The 23897-nt window shown below is 41.6% G+C and overlaps 3 protein-coding genes across 4 annotated transcripts; 1 reads left to right on the top strand and 2 right to left on the bottom strand.

Annotated features, from left to right (window-relative positions):
* Nucleotides 1-431: 431 nt before the first annotated feature.
* Nucleotides 432-3862, bottom strand: hadh (hydroxyacyl-CoA dehydrogenase). Its single transcript, XM_042705862.1, has 8 exons — nt 3643-3862; nt 2574-2702; nt 2325-2482; nt 2082-2208; nt 1829-1918; nt 1654-1726; nt 853-969; nt 432-769 (listed from the first exon to the last, which is right to left on the bottom strand). Exons 1-8 carry the CDS (start codon nt 3757-3759, stop codon nt 651-653), a joined length of 930 nt encoding a protein of 309 aa, XP_042561796.1. The 5' UTR covers nt 3760-3862; the 3' UTR covers nt 432-650.
* A 306-nt stretch (nt 3863-4168) lies between these two features.
* On the bottom strand, nt 4169-9335 carry LOC122130979 (cytochrome P450 2U1). Of its 2 annotated transcripts, none has more exons than XM_042705860.1 (5): nt 8734-9335; nt 7854-8555; nt 6091-6252; nt 5814-5981; nt 4169-4851 (listed from the first exon to the last, which is right to left on the bottom strand). In XM_042705860.1, exons 1-5 carry the CDS (start codon nt 9176-9178, stop codon nt 4673-4675), a joined length of 1656 nt encoding a protein of 551 aa, XP_042561794.1. In that variant the 5' UTR covers nt 9179-9335; the 3' UTR covers nt 4169-4672. The 2 variants fall into 2 exon arrangements, with proteins under 2 accessions (XP_042561794.1, XP_042561795.1); XM_042705861.1 differs by having other exon boundaries at nt 7902-8555; nt 8734-9334.
* A 3718-nt stretch (nt 9336-13053) lies between these two features.
* Nucleotides 13054-23505, top strand: ncapg (non-SMC condensin I complex, subunit G). The gene is made up of 22 exons (XM_042705857.1): nt 13054-13174; nt 13999-14117; nt 14439-14648; nt 14906-15134; nt 15402-15547; nt 15670-15754; nt 15870-16065; nt 16583-16732; nt 17209-17349; nt 17453-17576; nt 17709-17798; nt 18096-18281; nt 19187-19297; nt 19428-19547; nt 19884-20126; nt 20828-21009; nt 21402-21573; nt 22014-22184; nt 22587-22710; nt 22832-22867; nt 22970-23039; nt 23166-23505. Exons 2-22 carry the CDS (start codon nt 14010-14012, stop codon nt 23290-23292), a joined length of 3021 nt encoding a protein of 1006 aa, XP_042561791.1. The 5' UTR covers nt 13054-13174; nt 13999-14009; the 3' UTR covers nt 23293-23505.
* The last annotated feature ends 392 nt before the right edge of the window (nt 23506-23897 follow it).

The raw sequence follows: 23897 nt of genomic DNA on the forward strand, positions 1-23897 counted from the left end.
CACCGTTACACCACCAAGAGATCTCAGAAGATGAGAGGCAGAATACCAGTGGCTGATTACCCTGCAGACCATGGCTCACTGAATAATTTCATACAGATTCAGATCGTGAAGCAGGAGAGTATTTTATTTTTTTGTGAATCATAAAAATGCCTCTAGTATTGCTTGGGAACCACCACATTCCAGAATGTGTTTCTATTTTTGTGTGTGTGGTCAATCAAGTTATTTCAATCTTAAGAGACAACCAAAATGGTGAAAGTATTAGCTATGTGGCCAACATGTAATTCATTGTAAAATATTCTATAAAACCATAAAACTGCTCAATGAAGTGACACACAGTACTATCACAGCCATTCTGTATACCTCATGACATATCTGGTTGATGATAAATTGTACACAACTATGTGGAGAAAAAAGCAGAACGAAAGACCATATGTCAGAAAATGCTTTTATGCCATTTAATGCATTCATGTTACTGAAACACTGACACTATAACTCACAATGACAAGGCTTTTGTTGTTCTGTAAGGCACAGGAATTATGTTTAGGTTATTCTACTTAGTGTCCGTTTCTTAACCTGAGGGTTCCACAATTGAGCCCGCTGTGGTCTTTCTGTTTGTTGTCCAGTTATCAGCTCAAAGGGAAGCTGGGTTGTTACTTATACTTGTAGAATCCCTCTCCATTCTTCTTGCCAAACTTACCCTCAGCCACCAATTTGTTTAGCATGAGGCTCGGGGCAAACAGGGGGTTGTCTGGCTCCATCTCATACCAACCTACAACCACACAAGAACAAAACATTATTTATTATTTTAACCTGAGCCCTAGGGATGTATCACAGTAGAATGAAAACACTCACCATCAATGATGAACTTAGCAGTGTCCAGACCCACATAGTCAAGCAGTTCAAATGGGCCCATAGGATAGCCAGCACCAAGTTTCATGGCCATATCTATGTCCTCTTTTGATCCATGACCTGAGGATGAACAGCATGATAACAGGACTTGTGGACAAAATAGTTCTCTTCTCAACAAGTCACGAGGGAACTAAATACACCAAAGAAAACCACAACAAAACATTGACTAAACCATTCCTGTAGGACAGTGACTGTAATTATGATTCCTAAAACGATTGCCTAGGGTCTGTAAGCAGGGCAGAAACATCCCAGAAGAAGAGCAGAAGTGGCAGGCACTCTTGTCATGCACCCCAGGGGCAACACCGCAGCAGATCAGCAAGGCCAACATTTTTTCAGAGTAGGCAGATTTCTTGTACACTAACAGGTTTTTCATAGACAATGGCAAACTTTTGTGTTGGACAATTATTGGACAAGGAAGTGATCAGATTACAATCCGAAAAAATACATCAGTGGGCTACATCTTAAACAAGTGCTTGGGCTAGATTAGGCCTTGACAGTGCAGTTTTAACCTGTCCGGACCTTAATACATTATTATGTACGGCCATCAAAAGAGTATTTTCCAATGCACTTCTGATGAATATCCACCCTTGGAATGTAGAAAAAAATAAATTGGTCCCGCGCCGAAACTACTGTTGCTGGGCCGACGCTTCAGCATTGCTTAAGTTCCCAACATGTTTGTGGCCTTACAGATTGAAAGTGAAACACAGTGGAAACCAGTTGGATGTAAAGATCAGGTGACAATACCTCTCTCCTGCAGTCGGATTGCTTCCATCATGTAGGGCACCAGCAGACGGTTAACAATGAATCCTGGTGTATCCTGCAAATGAGAGACTTTACTTTAGCTGTAATATACAAAACTTTCAATTAATATCAACTCTCAATCAAAAAAATATCAAAAATGATCAATTAAGTGACTTACATGGCATGTGACAGGATTCTTGCCAAGAGCTTTGCTAAACGCCATCAGAGAATCAAAGGTTTCCGGACTTGTTGACTGAGTTTTGATTACCTACAAAATGCATTAATTAAAGTTAAAGGAAATTAAAGGAAAGACTGCTCATAATACATACAAGGGCTCACTACACCACTTGAATACAATCTTAATTGTAGGAGTTGATGATTGCAACATAGATGAATTAAGACAGAAGGCACTATATGTTGAAGACACTCACCTCCACAAGTTTCATCATGGGCACAGGGTTGAAGAAGTGAAGGCCTCCAAACCGATCCAGCCTTGCCGTTGAGCTAGCAATATCCGTGATGGGAAGAGAGGACGTGTTGCTGGCAAAGATTGTGTGTCTGTAGTATGAAATAAACCAAGACATACAAAAAGAATGACCACAACAAAGAAACACTTTTCTAATTTATTGGATGAAAAGAAAATAAAAAAAAAAGAAATCAAAAGTCTGGCTTACTGGGGTGCTGCTTTGTCAAGAGCACTGAAGAGACCCTGCTTGATTTTGAGGTTCTCCACAATGGCTTCCAAAACCAGGTCAGTGTTCTGGACGGTTGAGGTTGCGTCTGTCGATACTGACACATTCTTCATAACTTTCTGAATGAACTCCTGCCCAGCCTGATCAAATTGAATAAACAACAACAACAATAATATATTTCACATATATAGTCCTCAAATATTTACATATTTTAAAAATACAATTACTAACCTCTGGCTTATCTGCAAATTTCTTCTTGACCACTCTTTTCAGACTGCCCTCTATTCCTTTAGCAGCTTTCTTCAAGATATCCTCAGATGTATCCACCAACACAACTGTATGACCCGTTGAAGCTGCCACCTGTAGGTTAGGGGAGGTCAGGCAGTCGTTGTCATTAACATCAGTAGCCAGGTTCCCATCCAACTCACTCACATATTTTAAGTGCATTCATGAAAATTCAGCTAAAAGTCTGTGATTTCCATAAACTGCTGTCTCGGGGCAACTTCTACAGAAACACATAATACAATCGCCACAAACCTTATATGAATAAATGCTGTTAATCCACCTCCTTCCAGCAAATACTTTTATAATTCAAATTACAGAGTTTTAAGTGAACCGTAGGTGTAAGTGTTTCCATTCAAGATTTCCTATTCTAATGGCCAAAATTCACATTACATATTTTGATGGAAAGCCAGCTATTCAATACCTTAAAATTTAACTGACAGCTGTTTGCCAAAGTTATTATGGCGCTACAATCGACAATATCATGCTGCAAACGCTGTTAACATTTTCCGACACGGAGCTCAAAACGATATGGTGTTGGAACGCCAGGTATGTCATCTTTCACATGACTATGCAACTATCGCTAGCTACTTACTATAAAAAGAAACTGCATAATTTAAGTTACTTTCAAAGACATCGATCCCAACATCTATCTTGAATCAATGAACCAAAAACTCTTACAACAATGTGGCTTTCAAACTGCGTATCTGGTTTATTTTTCAGTGATATTCAGAATTCATGACTGCCATTCAACAAGGTTAGCTAGCTGTTAATGACATGGGGTTAGCGTCAAACATACCCGACTGAAGATGGCTAATGCTATTTAAGTTTACTTCAGTTAGTTAGCTGTAGAAAGTTAGCTAACTTCCTATATTGGAATCCATGGAACTCGTTACGTATTCTATCATTTGGAGAGTTCCTGTTCAGATTTGTCAAATACTAATAATGTGCACCTATACATACTGTCAGAGCTTGCTAGCTATCGATTGCTAATAATAATACAGAGGTTGAAACTTGCCTGTGCAATACCTGCTCCCATTTGTCCACCTCCAATAATAGTTACGTGTTTTATTGCTGCATTTCGGGCCGAAGACGACGTTAGTGTCCTGATTATATGATGGGTAGCGAAAGCCATGTCTGCCTAATAATCTAGTATGATGATATTCAGTGAGAACAGTGGTAAGCAGGCTATTTCTGATTTCCTCTCCAGACGACCGACTGGGAAGGTCGTGCAGACGTTGATCACGTGGTTATACAATATTGTCCATGACCTTTCACTTAGTTTAGCTTAGTTATAAATTGTAGCAGAGAGGACTTTGGTTGTCTGTTGACATTGTACAGATACTTTCTTGATACTTACACAAACAGTTTATGTTGGGACAGAGACAACCTGCAAGATTATTTTTTTTCAAATATTAACTTCTGCCAGATTTATGAATGTACAAACTAACAAAACAGGCAATTTGGGACAGTTACTATGAAAAGAAAAGGATATAAAAATCAGTCTGCAACAGATGATCAAGATTTGACACTTGTTGTCTTAGTTGTCGCTAAAAAAGGTTTATTAACAGTGCCAACCAGGCCATTTGACATATTCCAGGACAATAAATGAGCAATTAATCATCAACACTGGGTGAACTGAAATGACATGGTGCAATAGCTTTACTGGATCACACATTTCTTATGTGTAAAACAGATAATATTCGTTTTCTTTGTTTTACAAGATTACAGTACACATAGCAGCATCAGCAAATAAAGGTTTACATTAAGTTCCCTGATTGTATTAAAGTGCACACATTTTTAGTGAAATGCTATCAACCAAAAGAAATGTCAGCAGTCAGCAAAATACCTGCCCCATCCCACTTAAGCTTCCGTGGGACAAGATCTTCTGGACAGGGTCAGCCAATGGAACGGTTCATGCTCAGAGTCTGTGATTCTGGTAAAAGGTTCTTGACATTTCAGCTCAACAGTCAAATCAATATACACCCCTCCCTCCCATCCTCCTAAAGCAACAATAGCGGACCACACCTTTAACCTTTAACACTTAGTCAGCGGGGTGTCACACAGACAGTGTATGGGCAAGGGGCCAATGTGAGACCGAAGCGGCCGTGCATGGGTGGAGGTGGTTTTCCTTTGGGGAATCTGAATGTGAACGCCTGCATCAGATTGGTGAACATCAGGAAGAGCTCCATCTTGGCAAGCTGCTCTCCCATGCACACTCTGCGGCCTAGAAAAGGCATGTGACGGGTGAAATAACAATCAGCATAACAAAAAAGATTTTTTTTTGACACCTATTGATATGGTGTGTAATGTCATCACAGCAAGCCAAAACTACAGCCACAGCCTTGATTACATACTCTGTCTAATGGGAAATTTCAATGTCTTCATTATCAATTAAATGTTAATTTATCATTGAACATGAACACTCTATTCAATGTACTTAAAACAGGACAGAACATAGATTACTATAGTTAGAAACAGATAGATCATGCCTACACAGGGAAGCACTCTGCATCCTGAATAACCTTCAGATAAACTGCATGTTGCAACAGAAATCGTAGTCCATCCATTTGCTGTAGCCAATCCGTTTGATGTGTTGTGTGTTTAGACATGCTCTTCTGCATAGCACTGGTGTAGTAACCTGTGATTATTAAGTAACCACTGCCTTCTTGACAGCTTGTCTACTCTGACCTCTCTCATCAACAAGGTGTGTTTGCCCATGTAGCTGGATGTTTTTATTTACCATTTTTTTTAACCATTAGCATTTTTTGTAACTCTGGAGACTACTGTGAGAGAAAATCCCAGGAGATCTGGAGTTTCTGAGATACTCATACCAGCCCATTTGGCACCAACAAGCACTCCATGGTCAAGCCATTTAAATCATTTCCTCTCCATTGTGATTTTTGGTCTCAACGTCGGAACCTCTTGACCATGTCTGTATTTTCTATGCATTGAGATGCTGCCACATGATTGGCTGATTGAATTTAACATTAACAATTAGGTTTAGCCTACTTAATAAAGTGGCCACTGAGAGCATGCTATGGTTATGCGGTATAGTTATATAAACTTGATCAGTGAATCTACATAATGTGTCTCATAGAGCTTCATTACAATACATCTAGACATGATACTTATTGATCCCAGTCACAGAAAGAAAAATAATTATTAAAACGATCAAATCTATCCCACCTATTCCAAATGGAATGAAATAGTCTTTTCTCAGCAGCTTCCCCTGTTCATCCAAAAACCGTGAAGGATTGAAGTCATCTGGACTGTCCCACACAGATGGGTCTCTGTGGACAGACCACAGGTTTGGGATGATCACCGTACCCTTTGGAATGGTATAACCCCGGAACACTGTAAAGAAATCAAACTTGGTTATTGCAGTGCGGACATTGTTTGTTTGTTTGACATCAGTTCTTGTTTTTCGTGTTGAAAGATTTTCTGCCAGGACTCAGTTCCTCACCTGTGGTCTTTGAGGCCATGTGAGGAATTGCCAGCGGAACCACCACCGTCATTCTCTGGACCTCCATTATAGTTGCCTCGGTGAACGACAGGCATCCTTTGTCTGTCAGTGATGGAACCTTGTCTCGGCCAATCACTGCATCAATCTCCTCCTGAACTTTCTCTGTGACAAAAAAAAAGGTTTAGATGAAGAGATGTCATGGAATGACACTGGGAATCCTTTCATATTGTCATCAGTGAAGTTACAATCCTATACTGGACTGGATAGCATATATGGGGGCCTAGTTTGGCAGCAAAGACAGCTGGTAGAGATTGGCTGTTCCTCCCTGGTGGGTTATTTAATATATCAAACTTTCCCCTGAGGCATGGATTTCAGATATAGACGTGGCAACATGTTCTTCTTTGACAGGGAACTTGCCAGTCACAAACCACCTGTGTTATGGGTTAATGCAATTAATATATCCAGGATTTTTTTTTAAGAATAAAATGCTTGATTTAAAGACTTCCCAAGCATCTGGGAAGAGGAAGTCTAGGCTAATTTGTCTGATTTGAATTAAATGCTCAGTAAGCAGTGAACAAATGTCATACATGCTGTAAATACACAATAATGACATTTGTTGTTATTTCTATTCACATGTCATAGTCTAACTAGACTAGGGCAGATAAGGCAGATCAGCTCATTTTCCACAAAGTATCTCTTTCTGTGACCACTACATAATGCAGAAAGAGATTGCAGGTTTATCCAACCTCTCATATCTTATGCATTCCCTATTTCTGTAGGCTACTGATCACTGTTGCTCTTGTGTTTTACACATCAGGTTTGTTCCCTGTCTATGGGATATCTCATATCGTTAGTATACATAGTATACATACAGTCACCAGAAGCCTCGTAGCACACAAATGTCCAATCTCTCCTGTAGATTCAATGCTCAGCTTTTGCTCACCTGTTTGGTTCTGCTGGTGCTGCAGTTTGTTCCCAGAATAATTCCAAGTACAAAAAGCCTCAGGTAAGAGTTACCTGAGATAAATATGCTATTGCAGTAGTCTAAAAGCGTAAGATATATTATTTGCAGTACGTTGTCTATGCTATTGGGGAAAGGAGTGAAAGTAGCCTACCAAGAAAACCTGGGTTTCCATCCAAAAACTTTTATGTCCATAGCAAATAGAGCTGACCTCTTCTGCTTCCACATGTCACCCCTCAGCAAGTGGCAGAATGTCTGCTTAAACACTTCACATTTCAGCAAAGATGTAAGCTCTACATTTTCGTTTCAATACCTAACTCCAAAGTTGCAAATGTGTTCCATTAAATGAATTTAGATTATTAAATTGAATATGTAGCCTATCATATGTCACGCATGTTTGGACATTTTACATTCTAGTCCAAAATAAAATGTCCAGAATGTAGACATACGTGACATGGGCTATATCGATCTCAATAAAAACAACATTAGATTGTCATGGAATCTAAGTGAGCCAAACGCTTCCTTTTTTCAAAATGACATAGACTACCCAGTTTAACAATATAGGACATTTTAAAACAGGTCTGGCAAGCTACAATTACAACTACAACTACAACGCATTGAATTGTTTAAAACAACAAACGAAGCACTGCAGTTTATCCCTAGTAAAACTGTCCAGAACCCACGGTGATATTGCCATTTTCTTGTATTGTAATCCTGTCTGTTGCATTCCGTTTAAAGGGATTGCTCGACAAAGCTATTGCTTGTGCAACAGTGCGCTGCCATTTCCCCCAGCCGTTTTTACCTGCCAATCTAGGGCCCATGGTGTCCTGTTTGTCTATAGACTGTGTACCTTGGATGTCAGGATATAAACACATGTAGAGCAGTATCCACAACATGGAATTGGTAGTGGTATCGGTTCCTGCGATGAAGAGGTCGCCTATGATGTAAAAAAGGTAGTCCTCTGAGAAGGTGTTCTCTGTGGGTTCTGCTGCAGTTTGCTGGGCCAGCATCTCCACAAGGTACATATCTATGAGGTCCCTAGGGTTCTCTGGATCTAAAGTGGCCCTGTGTCTGGCAATGATCCTTTTAAGAAATGCTGTGATGTCACCCTCCACCTGCCGCAGCTCCTTGAACACACCACAGGGCATGTGGTAAAGCCAGGGGAAGATGTTGATGAGTACAGCGTGGCTGTTCACACTGATCTCAAGTCCACGGGCCATAAGATCCAGCAGAGTTCTGAACTCCTGGTCCTGGTGGTGAAAACGCTGTCCCAGGCTTATGGAAGAAATGACGTTGGACACAGCATTGCTAATTAGTGGTGTCGGGTCAACACCCATTTCTCCAGACTCATTGCTGAGACTTAAAAGTTCGCTTTTAACAATAGAAACACCTTCCAATATGCAAGGCTCTAAACTGAGCTTTCCTAGGCCAAAGCTACGTAAAGTGCTGTGGCAAAACTTGCGTTGTTTTCTCCACACTGGACCATAGGGTGCAAAAACGATTCCTGCAAATCAGTGAAAAGAGTTATTAAATATACACGATGCCTAATGTATAGTTTGAACTAACACAGTCAAACACATCTCTGTCAATTATTTACTGCACATTTAAATTCTCAAAATAAAGACTGGCTACTCGTGTGAACACATATTTTAAACAAAACATCTTAAAACAATATATTTTACCTTTTCTCTTTGTCATGATCGTGATGATTGGTACATCTGGCCTGTCAGAGAACACCTCTGCATGGTTGGAGAGAGCATCTCTGACTACTTCATAGCCAGTAAGCAAAACCATAAGTTGGCTGCCCACAAATATACTGTATATGTTCCCATAGATTTTTGAAAGTTCCATCAGACCAACTTGTGGCGAAACAGGATTTGGTGTCCTCTGCGCATATTCCTCCCGATTTCGCCCGAATCGTCTTGAAATGAAAGACGGAACAAGGAAGCCTCCAAAATTACCGACTAAAGGCCATGGTGTAGGACCCGGGGGAATGTTAGCGACATTTCTACGTCGTTTGTACTCTTGTACACAATAGTAAACAACAATGAACACAACCAATGTCACTATGTTGACAGTGGAAAACACGGAAGTGAACTGGAACTCCTGCCATACATGCCAAAACATTGTGACAGTTTCGTGCACAAATTAGGGGAAATTTACAGCCATGTTTCATATGTCCTGATTATATCCTTTAGATTGGAAATATTGTATTTGCCTACGCTATGAGTTTTCGCAGCCATGATGCAACGCCGTCACGTGGCCAAATCTTTAAACTGTTCATTGGTCGGCGATAAATGTATCCTGGTAGTTGATAGGTCTGGGAAGCAAACGGCGAGAGTGTCACAGACCGACGTACTTGACAACACCACGCCACAATGTTTATCAACTGTTGCAGTTTGACATTTTTTCCAGAACTCACGGGCCTGCATATATGCATCATTTTACATTCGAAAAGGAGTGGGTATCTTCCCAACTCTGCTCTACAAGCTATATAGGGCAACTCCTGTTTACACCCAGTATGTTCTTGCAAAATTCCAAATGGAATAATTCGGGGGTGGCATGTGTCCAATTTGTCTTTATATTTTGTTCCCCAAACTTCACTCCCATATAGTAGTATTGGTTTCATAATACTACAGATTAGGGCTGATACGTCTGACATTGTATCTCTTATACAACAGATTAGGGCTGACATTGCATCTGAAATACAAAAGACAGCAAGACAGATGCATCAATTTACTGTCCAGGTAAAGACTCAGGCAAGCCTTATCATTGAAATTGGTGACTTACTGAGGGAAAAGTCTGATGAGATCAATGAATTCACTAAAGCTGTTGGAGAAGTGGATTGGGAGGCTGTGCATACTTTTTTAATTCATAGAAAGAAATAGTTGTGGAATTAATGTTTTTAATGTATGTAGTATGTTGGGTGATTTTTTTGTAATTTGGTAAAAAGTACAATAAGTTGTGTGCAACAGGGTAGTGCCTAGTGAGGTGTATCGGACACAGATATGGCCTCACACGTCATGCATATACACAACGTATTGAGTGACATACAGGATATATCTAGAACCCTAGCAAGTGAAAACGCCATTTTTAACATTACATCGAATATGTTCGTGAATATAAAAACCTCGTTTAGATACCGCAGCATGGCTTTCGTTTTAAATATACGCTGATGACTGTAATTATGTTGTGTAATAAAACATTTGTAAAAACATATGTGAGTATATGTATTTTGTTTTCTACAATGGAAATGTGATTTATGTCAGATTGTTTTGTTTTTGATTTTTTTTAAATACATCGAAATGTAGTCACTCATTATGATATGTAGGCTCTACCATTTGGTCATGATAATATCCATTTGGTCAATAACTACGCTTAACCCTGTGCAATGCTTTTGTCTTGTTTATTTATCACCACACTACAGTACATTAGGCTAATACTTGTTTAGAAACTTTTTACCAGTTTGTACATATTGGACACACGTCAGCCAGTGCTCGCCAGGTCCGAACTATGAGTGTTGATTATTACAGAGGCCAGTCATTTTGTACAGGTGTTTTGGGTAATTGAACAAGCTAGCACACCGAGGAAATGGTATTGATGGTGAAGTATCCAGTGGTGTAAAAATTCAACACGTATCAAAATTCCTCTCAACCAAAATATCAACCAAACTTTACTGCACAGACATCTGCAGCTTAATTTTTACAGATTAATGACGCAAACATCAGAAACAGCAATAATATGTCCTATCTTTAAAAAAAGCTGTTGATATGGTACCATGTATTCTAAACTTTCACATACTGTTACATGAAATGGTTTGATTATGATGGACCTGTGTCCACAACCTGGTATCCAAATTCTAAGGCAGCTAAACCCCCCACCATACAACCCAGGTAGGCAGCAGGGAGAAGGGTGTTGCTATGTGAGGAGAGCTGGAAGCTGGTAGTTGAGCCCATGTCACCTGAAGCCAACCCCAGATCACGAGGGACACTGACCACCCTTTTCAGTCTCAACTCATGGTGAAGCACAAATTGAGGAAAAAGGAATTTCACCCCTGCTAATGCTACTGGCCAATGCTACCGTTAGCCTACAAGTCAGTGTTCAGCCACAGCAGCAAAGCCCATGCTGACGCAAGATAGACAAACCAGGCCAGAAAGACAAACTGACATTTTCCAGCCTTGCTCACTAGATTGAGAATAGACAGAGCAGGGATTACCCTGAAATAGAATTAGAGCTATTTCCCCAGGCTCACAGCTATGCAGCTGTTTGGAAGGACACCCACCTGACTCTCCCAACACTCTGATGCATCCTGCACTCCCACCTTCAGAGAAAAACACCACAGAGCTTTACAAGCAGCTAGCTTCTGAAGCACAGAACAGCATTTCAGGAGACAGATGGCAAGAGAAAGCAGGCCTCACCTCTCCTGAGAGGTAGCAGCTTCTTCTCCAGCACATCCCTGGTGCCTGTGCCCTCGTCCATCAAATCCAGTTTGGTGATCACGCAAATGGTGCGAAGACCTGCAGACACGAGATTCAGCGAGAATTAGTGATGATTCACAGCATGCTACAGGTCCAACATTTCCGCCAATCACAACATCTGCCTATGTACAAAATGCAAAATGAGTATTTCTCAGTCTGGCTTTTCAAAACTAAAGCAGTTTAAAGACACAGCACTATTCCTAAATGACAAGGGAAAGATTTACCAGACATCCACCGCCATATGGCTACAATAGGCTGTATTATCTGAAGGAGTTGCAAATCAGGTTTAAAGACCAGAATTAATAATGATTGACAATAATCCAGTGAATCTCATATTGATTTGTATTTTTGCCTCTTAGGTTAGAATGTAAAGGTGTCCTAGAAAGGTGTGAGGCCGTAGGTGTATTTTCACCACCTGTCCTCTCAGGTCATATCAAAGGGTCATTGTATTCCTTATACCCCAACCCCCATGATACAGGTCTCTGAAACATTTGCTCACGGCTGGATTTATTAAATGCCCGACCAGAGAGGAGAACATTCTGGATCACTGTTACACCACAGTAAGCAGTGCCTATCACGCTGTCCCCCGGGCTGCACTGGGACTCTCGGACCACGTCATGGCCAATTTGATTCCTGCATACAGGCAGAAACTAAAACTCTGCAAACCTGTTGTGAGGACCAGTGAAGCTGTGGAGGATCATCAGGCGTGCTTGGATTGTACAGATTGGGAGGTGTTCAGGACTGCTACAAGTACACAGAGCCCCCCCCCACCCCCCCGGCACTTCTGTATCAGTTATCGAATGCTAAATCGCTCTGGGACACAGATAAATGGCAAAGCACCAAAGATGAGCCTTCGAGTTACTCCGTCATTACAATATGTAGACTCACGTCAACTCAAGAACCATTGAATCATTAAGAAATGGGACAACATAGGCTATGGTCATCAACTCAGCAGTATGTATGTCCAAAATGTTAATATTCTCAGATAGACACAATGCAATGACCGTTTTTATGACACTGCTAATGGATTTTAAGTACAAGATAAGCTATATAGAAAGAATGAACTAGGCTACAAATTACAGAAACAATTCATTTAGAGGGGTATGGTTGGGTCAGAAATGCCCTGATAGTATAGGATTGACATGGCAGCCTAAATCATAGTCTAAAACATAATAGAGCATTTGACTGGAGAATGTTCACTGTATGGAAGAAGAGGAATGGTGGAACAGTGTATAGCACACAGAGGGAGTTTCTTTTAATTGAATGTCACAAAATAATGCGCCACTAAAATTAACTGTGGATTAGGCTACAAACTTTTAGTATGGAAACATGTTATATTATATTTGAAAACAAAATGACTAAGGGAAAGAATATAGTACTGACATTTTTGAATTATCACTATTATTATTTAATCATTCATTTGTAATTACGTAACTATACTTCACCCTCATAGCTGCTCTACACCCAACCCTGTTGGTGGCAGTAATGAGCCAAAACTGGATTGCCAACAGCCAAAAAAAACAACAGAAGAAAACGAAGAAGATCATTCAAAAACTGGCGGGCGGTGTCTGAACTTACTCAAACCTATTAAAATAATAAAGGACAGAAGAAAATCGCCAAAGTAGCAGTGACAAGAAAGCACCAAGTAAGACGACTAGTTTCGCTGAAAATACAGGAATCTAATCGGATTTATCGATAGATAGATTTTGCTGTTGCTTGAATTGTAGGGCGTTACTTGGGTGTTAACGTTAGGTTAGCTATCGCTATCCCAGCTAATTTAACGTTATAACTATTGTTTTGAGAGAAGGTAGTTATGGCTAACGTTAGCTAGCTATCAATAACGTTAGCTACCTTTCAATGAAAATGTTAATATTGGTGTTTGGCGATAGGCCCATTTGTTATGTGAAAATCTATGTTTGGGTTACCTAGTGTTAGCTTAGCTCGCTACAGCTAACGATAATGAGCTCGCTATCTAGGTTAACGTAAGTTAAATCACATATCTAGTTCACAAAGATTGATCTTCTTAATAAAGGTAGGATGGTTGAGGTTGATTATTTAGCAGACGTTTGTATCGCAAGCGATTTACAGAATACATATCATGTTAGTCTAATAATTGCAATGCACTGCACTAAACTCAATGCATCACTTTAGCTTAGAGGTAGTTGCATTGAGTAAATACCTTTCTATGATGGGGCTTGGATAAATAAGATAGTTATCCAGCTAGCTGGTTTATCCTTGCCACCAAAGAATAAGAAAACTAAATTTAAATTCTACAAGCATAACATGGTGTCATTTTTTTCCGGTTTATATTAAAGTATTTCCTACATGCTAATCCAGTGATATAAGTTTTCTGTCATGTTGTGTTCGAAAGAATAAGTCATTTGTTTATCACTATCAGAATTCAAGTGTCAACTTAATTTTACCCTGATTATTGCTTGCCATGTGGTTAACAGTCTCTCTTGCTCACAGAGGAGGTAATCATGACTGCAGACAATGATCTGGAAATCAAGGAGGCCTTCCAGCGGGCACAAAAGGCTCACAATAACAAAGCCAAACTTGCTGCCAGTTTAAAAAGCAGATACAACAAGGTGAGCCCAGGGCGTGTGCTCTTCTGTTGGACAGTTACATGAATGTCCACTTAATAAGTAGTGTGTAGCCTCCCTCTTGAAGCTTTTTCATATCTTCTTTATTTTTTGATTTTTTTTTGCATGTGCATATTTCACTCGAGGGTTTTGATTAGCTCGATCAGCTGTTCCAGTAGGATTGCCACTGGAGGATTATTGATCAACTTTATGGCATCAAAGAAAGCTCAGGCATTTGAAGTTGAAAACTGTTGTTATCCAGGCATTATGTGTCAGTACTGTCTTTTTAACCTCGAGTCTTTCAACCTATTTTATATATATCCACAGTTGGAAGACAAAACTGCCTTCCATGACGAGTTCATCCAATACCTCAAGTATGCCATGATAGTCTACAAACGGGAACCAGCAGTGGAGAATGTGATTGATTTTGTCACCAAGTTTGCAACCAGTTTCGAGACTACCGTTACTGAGGGGCAAGAAGAGGAAGAGGAGGAAGAGAATCCCTTCTTACATTTCCTGTTCAATTTCCTCTTGGAGGTGAAATTTAATTACACAACCATGTTTTTACAGTGGCTTTTACAATATAACAATCATCATCAATGATCAATTATTATTCATTATTAATTATTCAGTTTGCTTATAACATATACCATAATATTTACTTTATATTCTTTTGTTTAAGGGGTTGTATAAACACACAGAGTATGCAAATATTTTTTTTATTTTTTGGGAGTGTATATGTATTGATGTGTTGATTAACTCTAACACTTCTCTTGTTTGTGTCTCTCTTTTAGTCCCACAATGCCAACAGTCATGCAGTGCGTTTTCGTGTCTGTCAGCTCATTAACAAGCTTTTGGGCAGTATGTCTGAGAATGCCCTGATCGATGATGATCTTTTTGACCAAATTCACGAAACCATGCTGATTCGTGTCACAGACAAATTCCCCAACATCCGCATCCAGGCCGCCCTTGCCATGGCGAGGCTACAGGAGCCCCAGAATGCAGACTGCCCCACCATGAAAGGTACACAACTGAGATGCCCAAACAGGTTTGCACCTTATGGAAGAACCAGAACTAGGGCTGTGAACTTTTAGGGCTATTATGCATTATGTTCTAGTTTTCTAGGTTCATTTCCGCAGTTGTTAAACATAGCCTAACTGCTGTATTAAAGGCCCATTAACTCACCCATATTAGTCTGGATATAGCACCTTGCTGCAACATGAGATGAAATGGATTTGAGTCTTTTGCTCTATGTTAAAAGTTGTGTTGCTCTTCCTGTGCCCTGACAAGCTTATATGCTGATCCTTGAGAATGACTCCAACCCTGAGGTGCGTCGTGCTGTGCTGTCCTGCATCGCTCCCTCTGCGGTCTCCCTGCCAAAAATCCTCAAACGCACCAGGGATGTGAAGGAGAAAGTCCGAAAGCTGGCTTACGAGGTATGGTGCAGGTTGTGCACCGTCTCATTTAGTCTCTGAAGCATTTGTATTGTGTCTTTGTGTGTGAAGGTATGTATGTTGTTCTTCAATGTTGTTCTGATTCCTCCCTGACTATTTTCCAGGTTCTGGCAGAGAAGGTGCACATGCGAGCTTTGACCATTGCTCAGAGAGTCAGTCTGCTTCAGGAAGGCCTACATGATGCATCAGGTACAATGGAGGTTGACATAAACGTGATGCTCAATGAGCCTTGTATCCTCAGATGTTTTCACTCTGGTCTGGGAAGGACCTGCTCACTACTGTATTGTGTGTTTGTCTTTATTAGAGTGTGTTAAGGAGGTGGTTAAGAGTAAGCTGCTTCCTGCATGGCTGCGTCTGCTGGAAGGCAAGGTTCTGGACCTCCTCCACAGGTTGGATGTCGAGAACTGCGCTGAGATTGCTTTCGAAGTTCTCAATGCCCTCTTCTCCGGGACAGAAAGCCTTGAAGAGCTCCTGCAGGATGGAGTTAGTCTGGATGGCAGGTATGATAGAGTTGAAGAATGTGTGACTTGTGTGTTGGTACCTTGGTAAAGAGAGACTCTCCTTCGTAAGTCTAGGGTTATGTCACATTATGTCTGAAATTAGTAATCCAACTAACTGGCTTTGTGACAAGTCCCTGGTTGAAAGTACAAGCCCAGCTTGTGTTCCGTAGGTCATCATAGGCATGTTATTCACAATAACACACAATCTTGACTCCTGTTGCTTTTGTACAGCAGCTCGACAAAGTAAAGGGGAAGGTATGGTTTCACTCCTTTGTTTTAACATTGACCATTATTTCCTCCAGCAAAGTCATAATTCTACCAGTGGCTTGTTGTTATGCTGCAGTTAAGATACACAGACTACCAGTTGAGAGAACTTTTGTGAAACAGCTTGGTCAGAGCCACATTTTGTCACTGGAACAAATTAAATGCTTGAAGTTCCTCCAATTGACGTGTAGTCATAGCAGTGTAAGTGTAAGCATTTTTGTGTAATTAATTAGCGTGTTCTGCATGTGTACAGGAAATTGATTCCCGTGGAGGCTTTGACCTGTGAGAATGTGCTGCACTGGAGAGCGCTGTGCGAGTTTGTGAAGCAGAAAGGAGACGAGGGAGAGGAGATCCTGGAGCAGCTGGTTCCAGAGGCCGTCATATTTGCAGAGTACCTTTATAGGTAATCAACCTTTTATGGAATGTCTCAATAATGTGTCTTAAGTTGAATGATTAAAACCTGTGTAAATTCACTTTAATTAACTAATTAACTCATTTTCTGTCAGATTGGTGCTAAAACAACACAAACCTTCAATGTGCCTTTATGTTAAATCCTCCAAAAATAAACAAATACTAAAGTCCAGTTTTTAAGCCACGCAAGAAAGTCTTTTGTATAACTTCACAACACAAGGTGCCTTGAACCACATCATGCACTTCAGTAGACCATAGCATAGACGGTACACCTTACTTGCCACATCATCATTCCTGACTGCTCCCTGGGACAAGTGGAGAACAGTTGGTTACAGTGGTCTTGTGTGTGTGTGTGTGTGTGTGTGTGTGTGTGTGTGTGTGTGTGTGTGTGTGTGTGTGTGTGTGTGTGTGTGTGTGTGTGTGTGTGTGTGTGTGTGTGTGTGTGTGTGTGTGTGTGTGTGTCTTCAGCTATCTGAAGAGCATCCCAATCCTGGGGGAGGAGCAGATGGCGGACGACACGCAGCTGGAGGTGGTCCTGACCAGAGAGTTCATTGGCAAGCAGCTCATCCTGCTGGTGGGCTGCCTGGACACGGCAGAGGAGGGCGGACGGTCAGCACACACTGCAGCCCCATGCCACCAGTACTCTAAGACTCTTCTGTCTGATTTCTGAACTGAGAGGTTAATGTGTGTGTGTGTGTGTGTGTGTGTGTAGGAAGCGGGTGCTGGCGGTTCTGCAGGAGATGCTGGTGCTACCCAACACACCCATCTCTCTGATCTCCCTGCTGGTGGAGAAACTAATGAATGTGCTTAAAGACGATGATCGACGCATAGAGATGGTGTGTTGGATGGTCCTTTCCTACACGTTAACATGAGTTAAATGGCCATAGTTACTATAGTTCCTGTCACAGGATTAAAGACATTTAATATTGTGCTGAATGTCACCTGACCCCCACCCTAATCTGCACCAGATTGCTGAGATTATCTCTGAGGTGCGTGAACCCATAGTGCACGTGAGCGAGCCTATTGACGAGAAAGAAAACCGGAAGAGACAAGTCAAGGTATGAAGTCAATATCCCATAGTCCCCCACTGCCATGTTGATATATCATATCACCTTGTTATATTGTAATAATGATTTTTAATTCTATAATAATCAGTATAAAAACAACAAATAACCATGAATGTCAAAGCAATAATGACATTTTACTACTAACTTTCATCCGAACACCACATTTCTAACAAGCATACAAAACATAATTCATTTTTTGATATTGTCCACAATTTCTACCCTCACTCAAACTCACTTTTGCCCTTTTATATTCTCTCTTGCCCCTTCACCCACTCTTTCCCTGCCCAGCTTGCTGAGGTGAAGGTCCACACCATGGAGGCCAAGCAGGCTCTGGAGGACTGCATCAGTGCCCAGGACTTCAGCCGTGCTGCTGAGCTCAAGGACCGCATATCTGAGCTGGAGGCCCGGAGGAATCAGCTGGTGGCGGAGGCTGCCCAGTCCGACAGCAGGGAGAAGGAGTGTCGCGTGGAGAAGGTACACACCAGGGCCTTGCTTCTCCTTCCCAATCAAAGCTTGGCGTGCACCTTTTAAAAAAATATACCTGTAGACTGGGACAATTGTCTCAAGCTTTGCCTGTCAACCAGCTCTAGATGTTACTAAAGTTTTCAAACTTTCAAACAAAGAAAGGCCAAGAAATTGGCATGGAAATCACTTAGGGTACCAAACTTCTTTCTGTAAAAGCCTTAATAGTTGCCTCTGAATGCTTTGTCTGTGCCTGGGGGGCTGAGGCTGAAGCTGTGCTGACCGCTGCTGACTCGTGTGCAATGATCCACGTTTGAGTGGTCTCCTTCCTAGCGAGTGCTCCGCTCTGACCTGGAGGCATGTTCTGCTTCAGCGCCCTTTGTTGTTGGCCTCTAATCGCTTGCTGCCTTGGCTTCAGCCTCTGATTGGCTGCTCACGTGTGCATTAAGAGAAATAATGCAGTTGGCTACAGCGCTGTTGTGAATGTCAAATCTTCAAGGTGCTTTAACTTCAGCTGGTTTTGATTCTGTAGTGTCTGGTAGGAAGTATGTCATGGCTCTGAGTGGGTATTGCTAAGGCAGATGAGGTGTGATGTGTGTGGATGTAACAGAAAGGGATGTGTCTTGCATTAGTCCCCACTTTCAGACAGCACAAGCGCATGGACCCAGTCCGTACTAAATGGTGAAAACAGTTTTATTCAGGTAATTGTTCTCCAGAGGTAATATTTTCCCCCCCATGTAAGAAAATCATTGACATTAAACAAATGTTTATCTGTCTAACACAAATAGTGTTACAGAAAATAAATCAACGACTGTAATTAATGAATAAATTAAAGCAATTAGTGATGCCGCTCTTTTGTTTACATTCTAATGTGATGTAAGTGATTTTCTTTATTTTTCCGTCTTGGTCGTCGTCAGAATGATCCTGAGACCATGTTGAAGTGTCTGACCATGTGTGTGGAGCTCATGAAGCAGATGAACATCAAGAAAGCCATTCGTCCTTCTATAAATGCACAAATAGAATCCCTGGTGAGTCTCACACGCGCACACACACACACACACACACACACACACACTGACTGTTAAGCACAGTCAACTTAAACAGATCTAATATCCTGATGCACATTGAATAGTCTGGCTGATGTGTTTCTCTCTTCAGGTTCTGCCAAGTATTGCCAATCCAAACACGGCCGTGAGGAACATGGCTGTGGTGTGCCTGGGGACCTGTGCTCTCCACAGCAAAGACCTGGCCAACAGACACCTGGTGCTCTTGTTACAGGTACACAACCTACACACTCAATCTACACAACCTACACACTCAATCTACACACATAACCTACACACACACAATCTACACATGACACTGGTGCTCTTGTTACAGGTACATAACCTACACATACAATCTACACAATGACACTTTCTCAAGATGCATAAAAACACACAAACTCACACACACACACATGCATGTGCTCACAAACGGAGTTGATAAGGGCTGTGTCATGACTCCAGAAGCCTACCCTCTAATAATATACATTCTGTAGGTTCTTCAGCCTCTGGGCTGTTGCTGTTACTGTGGTCACTGAGACCGAGGCCTTTGCTCTTTGTTTTCCTACAGATCAGTCAGCTGGACGAGCCCAAGATCAGGATAAGTGCTGTGAGGGCTCTGATTGACCAGCTCCTCCTCAACGGCTTGGACATAGTCGGCCAAAACCCTGCGCCCAAGCCTGCCCAGAACACCGACGCGCTTGATGACAGTGACGCTCAGGCTGACAGCCCGGCTGAAGACGTGGGCTCTGAGGATGGCCAGAGTACCGTCCAGAGCATCCTCGTGATGCTCACAGACTTTCTGGACAGTGAGGTACACACTGTTATTACTGTCTTATGGTTTAAAAAAAATAAAAAAAGCAGAACTGTGTTCTTTATAGATCTTACCCAATAGTCCAGCAGTTTCAAACATGAATATTTCTTATTTCAATACATCATGAATATTTGGGGGCCAGAACGTTTTGAAATGTGGCACCCTGATTGGGCCGTGACATGGGCAGTCCCATGATCCTTTTCACCAAGTTGAATGATGTCAGTGCCTCAAGTGCTGTAGTTACACCATCAGGTCAGTTGGAGGTGCGTTTACACATGCAAGTTTTGAACCGTGTGGAGGATTTTCAAAAACATTCAGTTGGATCCCTTGGGTTAAGCAGAGTTCATGTTGATTTCCACAATATTGGATTATATCAAAAACAATTTTTTTGTTTTGTTTACTAGCCACAAATTTGATCAGTCAGTAGTTCTCGGATGGATTTTGGATTTTCAAAAGTGTTTGTGCATTATAGCTGAAATGGGAAGGAATGAGTGCATCTCAGCCAATATGATGTTGATTGTCCTGAAACTTGCAGTGAGTCTATTATGGAAGAATGCTTACAAGCATGTCTGAGTTGTTGCCATAGCGACCAAGCCCTGCTGACCTGCTTAGCTCCCTCATGGCTGCTTGCAGCTATATGTAATCTGTGTTTTTCAGTGGTCAAGCTCAGACCCTTTACTGTCTGTGTCTGTCTGTTTCAGGTCACAGAGTTGCGCACTGAGGTAGCTGAGGGCTTGGCCAAGCTGATGTACTGTGGCAGAATCAGCAGTCCCAAACTCCTCTCCCGCCTCGTGCTGCTGTGGTATAACCCTGTCACGGAGGACGACACCAAGCTGCGCCACTGTCTGGGTGTCTTTCTGCAGCTGTATGCTAGAGAGAACAGGTACAGTGCACCTTCCCTTTAACACATATCTGCAGCTGTATGCTAGAGAGAACAGGTACAGTGCACCTTCCCTTTAACACATATCTGCAGCTGTATGCTAGAGAGAACAGGTACAGTGCACCTTCCCTTAAACACATATTTATGAAAACTATGGAAATATATGTAACAGAAGGTCCCATTAACTTACGAATTCTTTAAAAACTCTTTGGAGGGTGGAAGACAAATAATCAACTTTAGCTTTAGATAATTCACGCAATCAACTTTCATTAAGATTAAATGAAAGCATTAATTTAGTCAACAGTGCATGTATATTCATTTATCTTCCCTCTGATACTATCAGCGATGTGTGTGGTTGGTGTACTGACGTACATGTTGTGTGTACTACTTATCAGGGCTCATCAGGAGTGCATAGAGGAGAGCTTTCTGCCCACCATCCGGACGCTGACCCAGGCACCAGCCACCTCTCCACTGGCCGAGGTGGACGCGTCCAACGTAGCCGAGCTCCTCATCGAGCTGACCCGCTCCAGCGTCCTCATCAGGCCAAACAAGGATGTGGCCTTGCAGGTCAGCCATCAGGACTGCCCACAGTCCACAGCACTCATCAGGAAACCCTTGGCAATGTCCATGATGTGTTTAGTGTGGATGCAATACATTTTTTTTAACTAAGTGTTTAAACACAGGTCCGTCGGCAGTCATCATTTATTTGACTAAATTAGGTCCATTTTGAGAGGATACCAAAAGTTTACCTTGTCTGGCGAAGCTGTTCAAGCATAGTTTGTCTTGTTCAATGTACAAGAATTACAATCATAGGATTTTTCTGTAGCATAACCATTGCATGGCTGGACCTCAGTAGCTCATACTATTTCGTAGTCCTGAAAAATGCAACCCATATATTGCATTTTGCCTCTTTTTAAAAAGAGTATGCTGTAATGTCCATTTCTGTTCGTTCTCTCTCTTGCCCTTGGGTCTTCCTTTATTCTCTTCACACACGCTCTCCATCTCAGGGTGTGCCAGTTCACGATAGCCTGGCTGTGCGTCTGTGTAATGAGATCCTGAGGGACCCCAAGGCCCCAGAGGTCCGCCTCTACACAAAGAGTCTGAGCTGCCTGGAGCTGAGCACAGAGGACAGCCCACTCAGGAAAGACCTGCTGCTCCTCCTGCAGGAGATCCAACAGGTCAGCAACAGGGCAAAACAAGGAAAAACCAGCAAAACAGAATGTGACATACTTCTCAGGTTTTCGAACAAGAATCTTTTAAATCTTTTTAATCTTTTAAAAGAGAATATGGAATCAGCACTTTATTGATCAGCCAGCTAACTCCGTCTATCTGATTTAATATGCAATATGCATCTAAAAGCACTTTATAAATAAGCCATACAAGGAAACAAAATATAATCACTTTTAAGATGTTGATTTCCACCAATGGTATATAAACTTGATACTAAGCCAATAGTCATTTCGCCATGTAGCATCGATTAAAAACCAAATGAGCAGTTAAATGTAACAGCTCTGACCACATTGAGAGACTGTCCATCCATCCATCCATGGATGTTGTCTTTGTGCTTTGGTCATCCTCAGGAGGTCAAGGATAAGATCTGCCTTCGGGCGCTGGAGAAGATCACCAGTCGACTGACCTGTGACCAGAAGAAGAATCCTGAAACCCATGACACCACGCTGCAGGCTCTGGATGAGAATGCGGGGGGTGAGTGGGCTTTGGCAGCCTCTGCATGTACACTCACTCAAGCATTATTTGTTCAGAACTTGTTTGTAAAAACGATTGCATTACTGCATATGTTGAACACTACAATTCTTTTGCTGTGCAGATGTTGAAGATCCTAACGTCAAGAGGCCCAGGAGAGGTTTGGGATTTTTTTTTCTCTCCATTGATTCATAATTTGGCTGCTGATTTGAATTTATTATTGAATTTATTCACTCTGATTAACCTCACTCTCTTTTCGCAGTGGCTCAAAAGAAAACGGCCGTTGCCAAGGCCAGGAAAGGCAGCAAAGCACGGGAGTCTTCAGAGGAAAGGTGGGTTTTTGGGCTACTTGCTGACCTTGCCTGTTTGTTCCCTTGTCTGAATGTTCATGATGTCAGGTGCAGTGTTGGTCATGTGTTCAGACTTGAGCCTTATGGATCTTCTTTGTTCCTCTGCAGTGACGGGGAAAATATCCCCAGCACGCCTGTGGTTCAGAGACCAAGCCGTCGGGCTAAGGCAGCTGCAGCAGACAAGACTAAGCAAGACTTGGCCACCCTCTTGGACCAAGAAGCCAATGGGTCATAGATTCTGGCATAGCTATATTGTCTGTGAGGTTTGACAACTTGGGTTTCAATTTATCTTTCTAAACTTCTTTCCCATTTGTGGCCTTTCCTGATCACACGTTTGGTTCATACCCTATTGGCAGAATTGTCCTGTCACATGATCTTAGTGTTACAATGCTTTTGGGGAGTAAGAATGACCCTACTTTTAAGAACTAATAAAATGATAATAAAAGAACATGCCTTCTATAAGTAATTCTTAGAACTTGTACACTTTCTAATATTTCACACAAATTATTCCTATACAAGCACTGTACTGAACGTCAAAGTTCTGAACTATGTTGATTAGGTTAATAAAAAAAATTCAACACACTTTTCAAAAGAATGTTTTATTATCCTATTTTTTTTCTCAGATCATTTCATGGTCAGTATAAAAACACTTATGTAGAAAATACAGGTCTGAAGCTATATACACCATATAGCACCAAGTCATCCAACTTCAACAGCTGAATGCTAACTATACCCAAAGAGTGAACTGGCTAAATAATGTGTAACCTTAACTATGCACAGATTGACAGTAGATTCAGGGCGTGCGCCCTGAAGGATCAACTCAGTGTGGATAGTGGAGGC

Source organism: Clupea harengus, unplaced genomic scaffold (genome assembly GCF_900700415.2).
Source record: "Clupea harengus unplaced genomic scaffold, Ch_v2.0.2, whole genome shotgun sequence".
Classification (NCBI taxonomy): Eukaryota; Metazoa; Chordata; class Actinopteri; order Clupeiformes; family Clupeidae; genus Clupea; species Clupea harengus.

Excerpts from the sequence above, each read along its gene's own strand:
- hadh (XM_042705862.1), bottom strand. The coding sequence starts at position 3,759 with ATGGCTTTCGCTACCCATCATATAATCAGGACACTAACGTCGTCTTCG. Across the intron at positions 2,209-2,324 it reads CTTGACAAAGCAGCACCCCA|ACACACAATCTTTGCCAGCA; the intron begins GTAAGCCAGACT and ends TTCATACTACAG. Across the intron at positions 970-1,653 it reads AATCCGACTGCAGGAGAGAG|GTCATGGATCAAAAGAGGAC; the intron begins GTATTGTCACCT and ends GTTCATCCTCAG.
- LOC122130979 (XM_042705860.1), bottom strand. The coding sequence starts at position 9,178 with ATGTTTTGGCATGTATGGCAGGAGTTCCAGTTCACTTCCGTGTTTTCC. Across the intron at positions 8,556-8,733 it reads GATCATGACAAAGAGAAAAG|GAATCGTTTTTGCACCCTAT; the intron begins GTAAAATATATT and ends ACTGATTTGCAG. Across the intron at positions 4,852-5,813 it reads TTTCATTCCATTTGGAATAG|GCCGCAGAGTGTGCATGGGA; the intron begins GTGGGATAGATT and ends TGCCTTTTCTAG.
- ncapg (XM_042705857.1), top strand. The coding sequence starts at position 14,010 with ATGACTGCAGACAATGATCTGGAAATCAAGGAGGCCTTCCAGCGGGCA. Across the intron at positions 15,548-15,669 it reads TCCGAAAGCTGGCTTACGAG|GTTCTGGCAGAGAAGGTGCA; the intron begins GTATGGTGCAGG and ends ACTATTTTCCAG. Across the intron at positions 21,574-22,013 it reads ACAAGGATGTGGCCTTGCAG|GGTGTGCCAGTTCACGATAG; the intron begins GTCAGCCATCAG and ends TCTCCATCTCAG.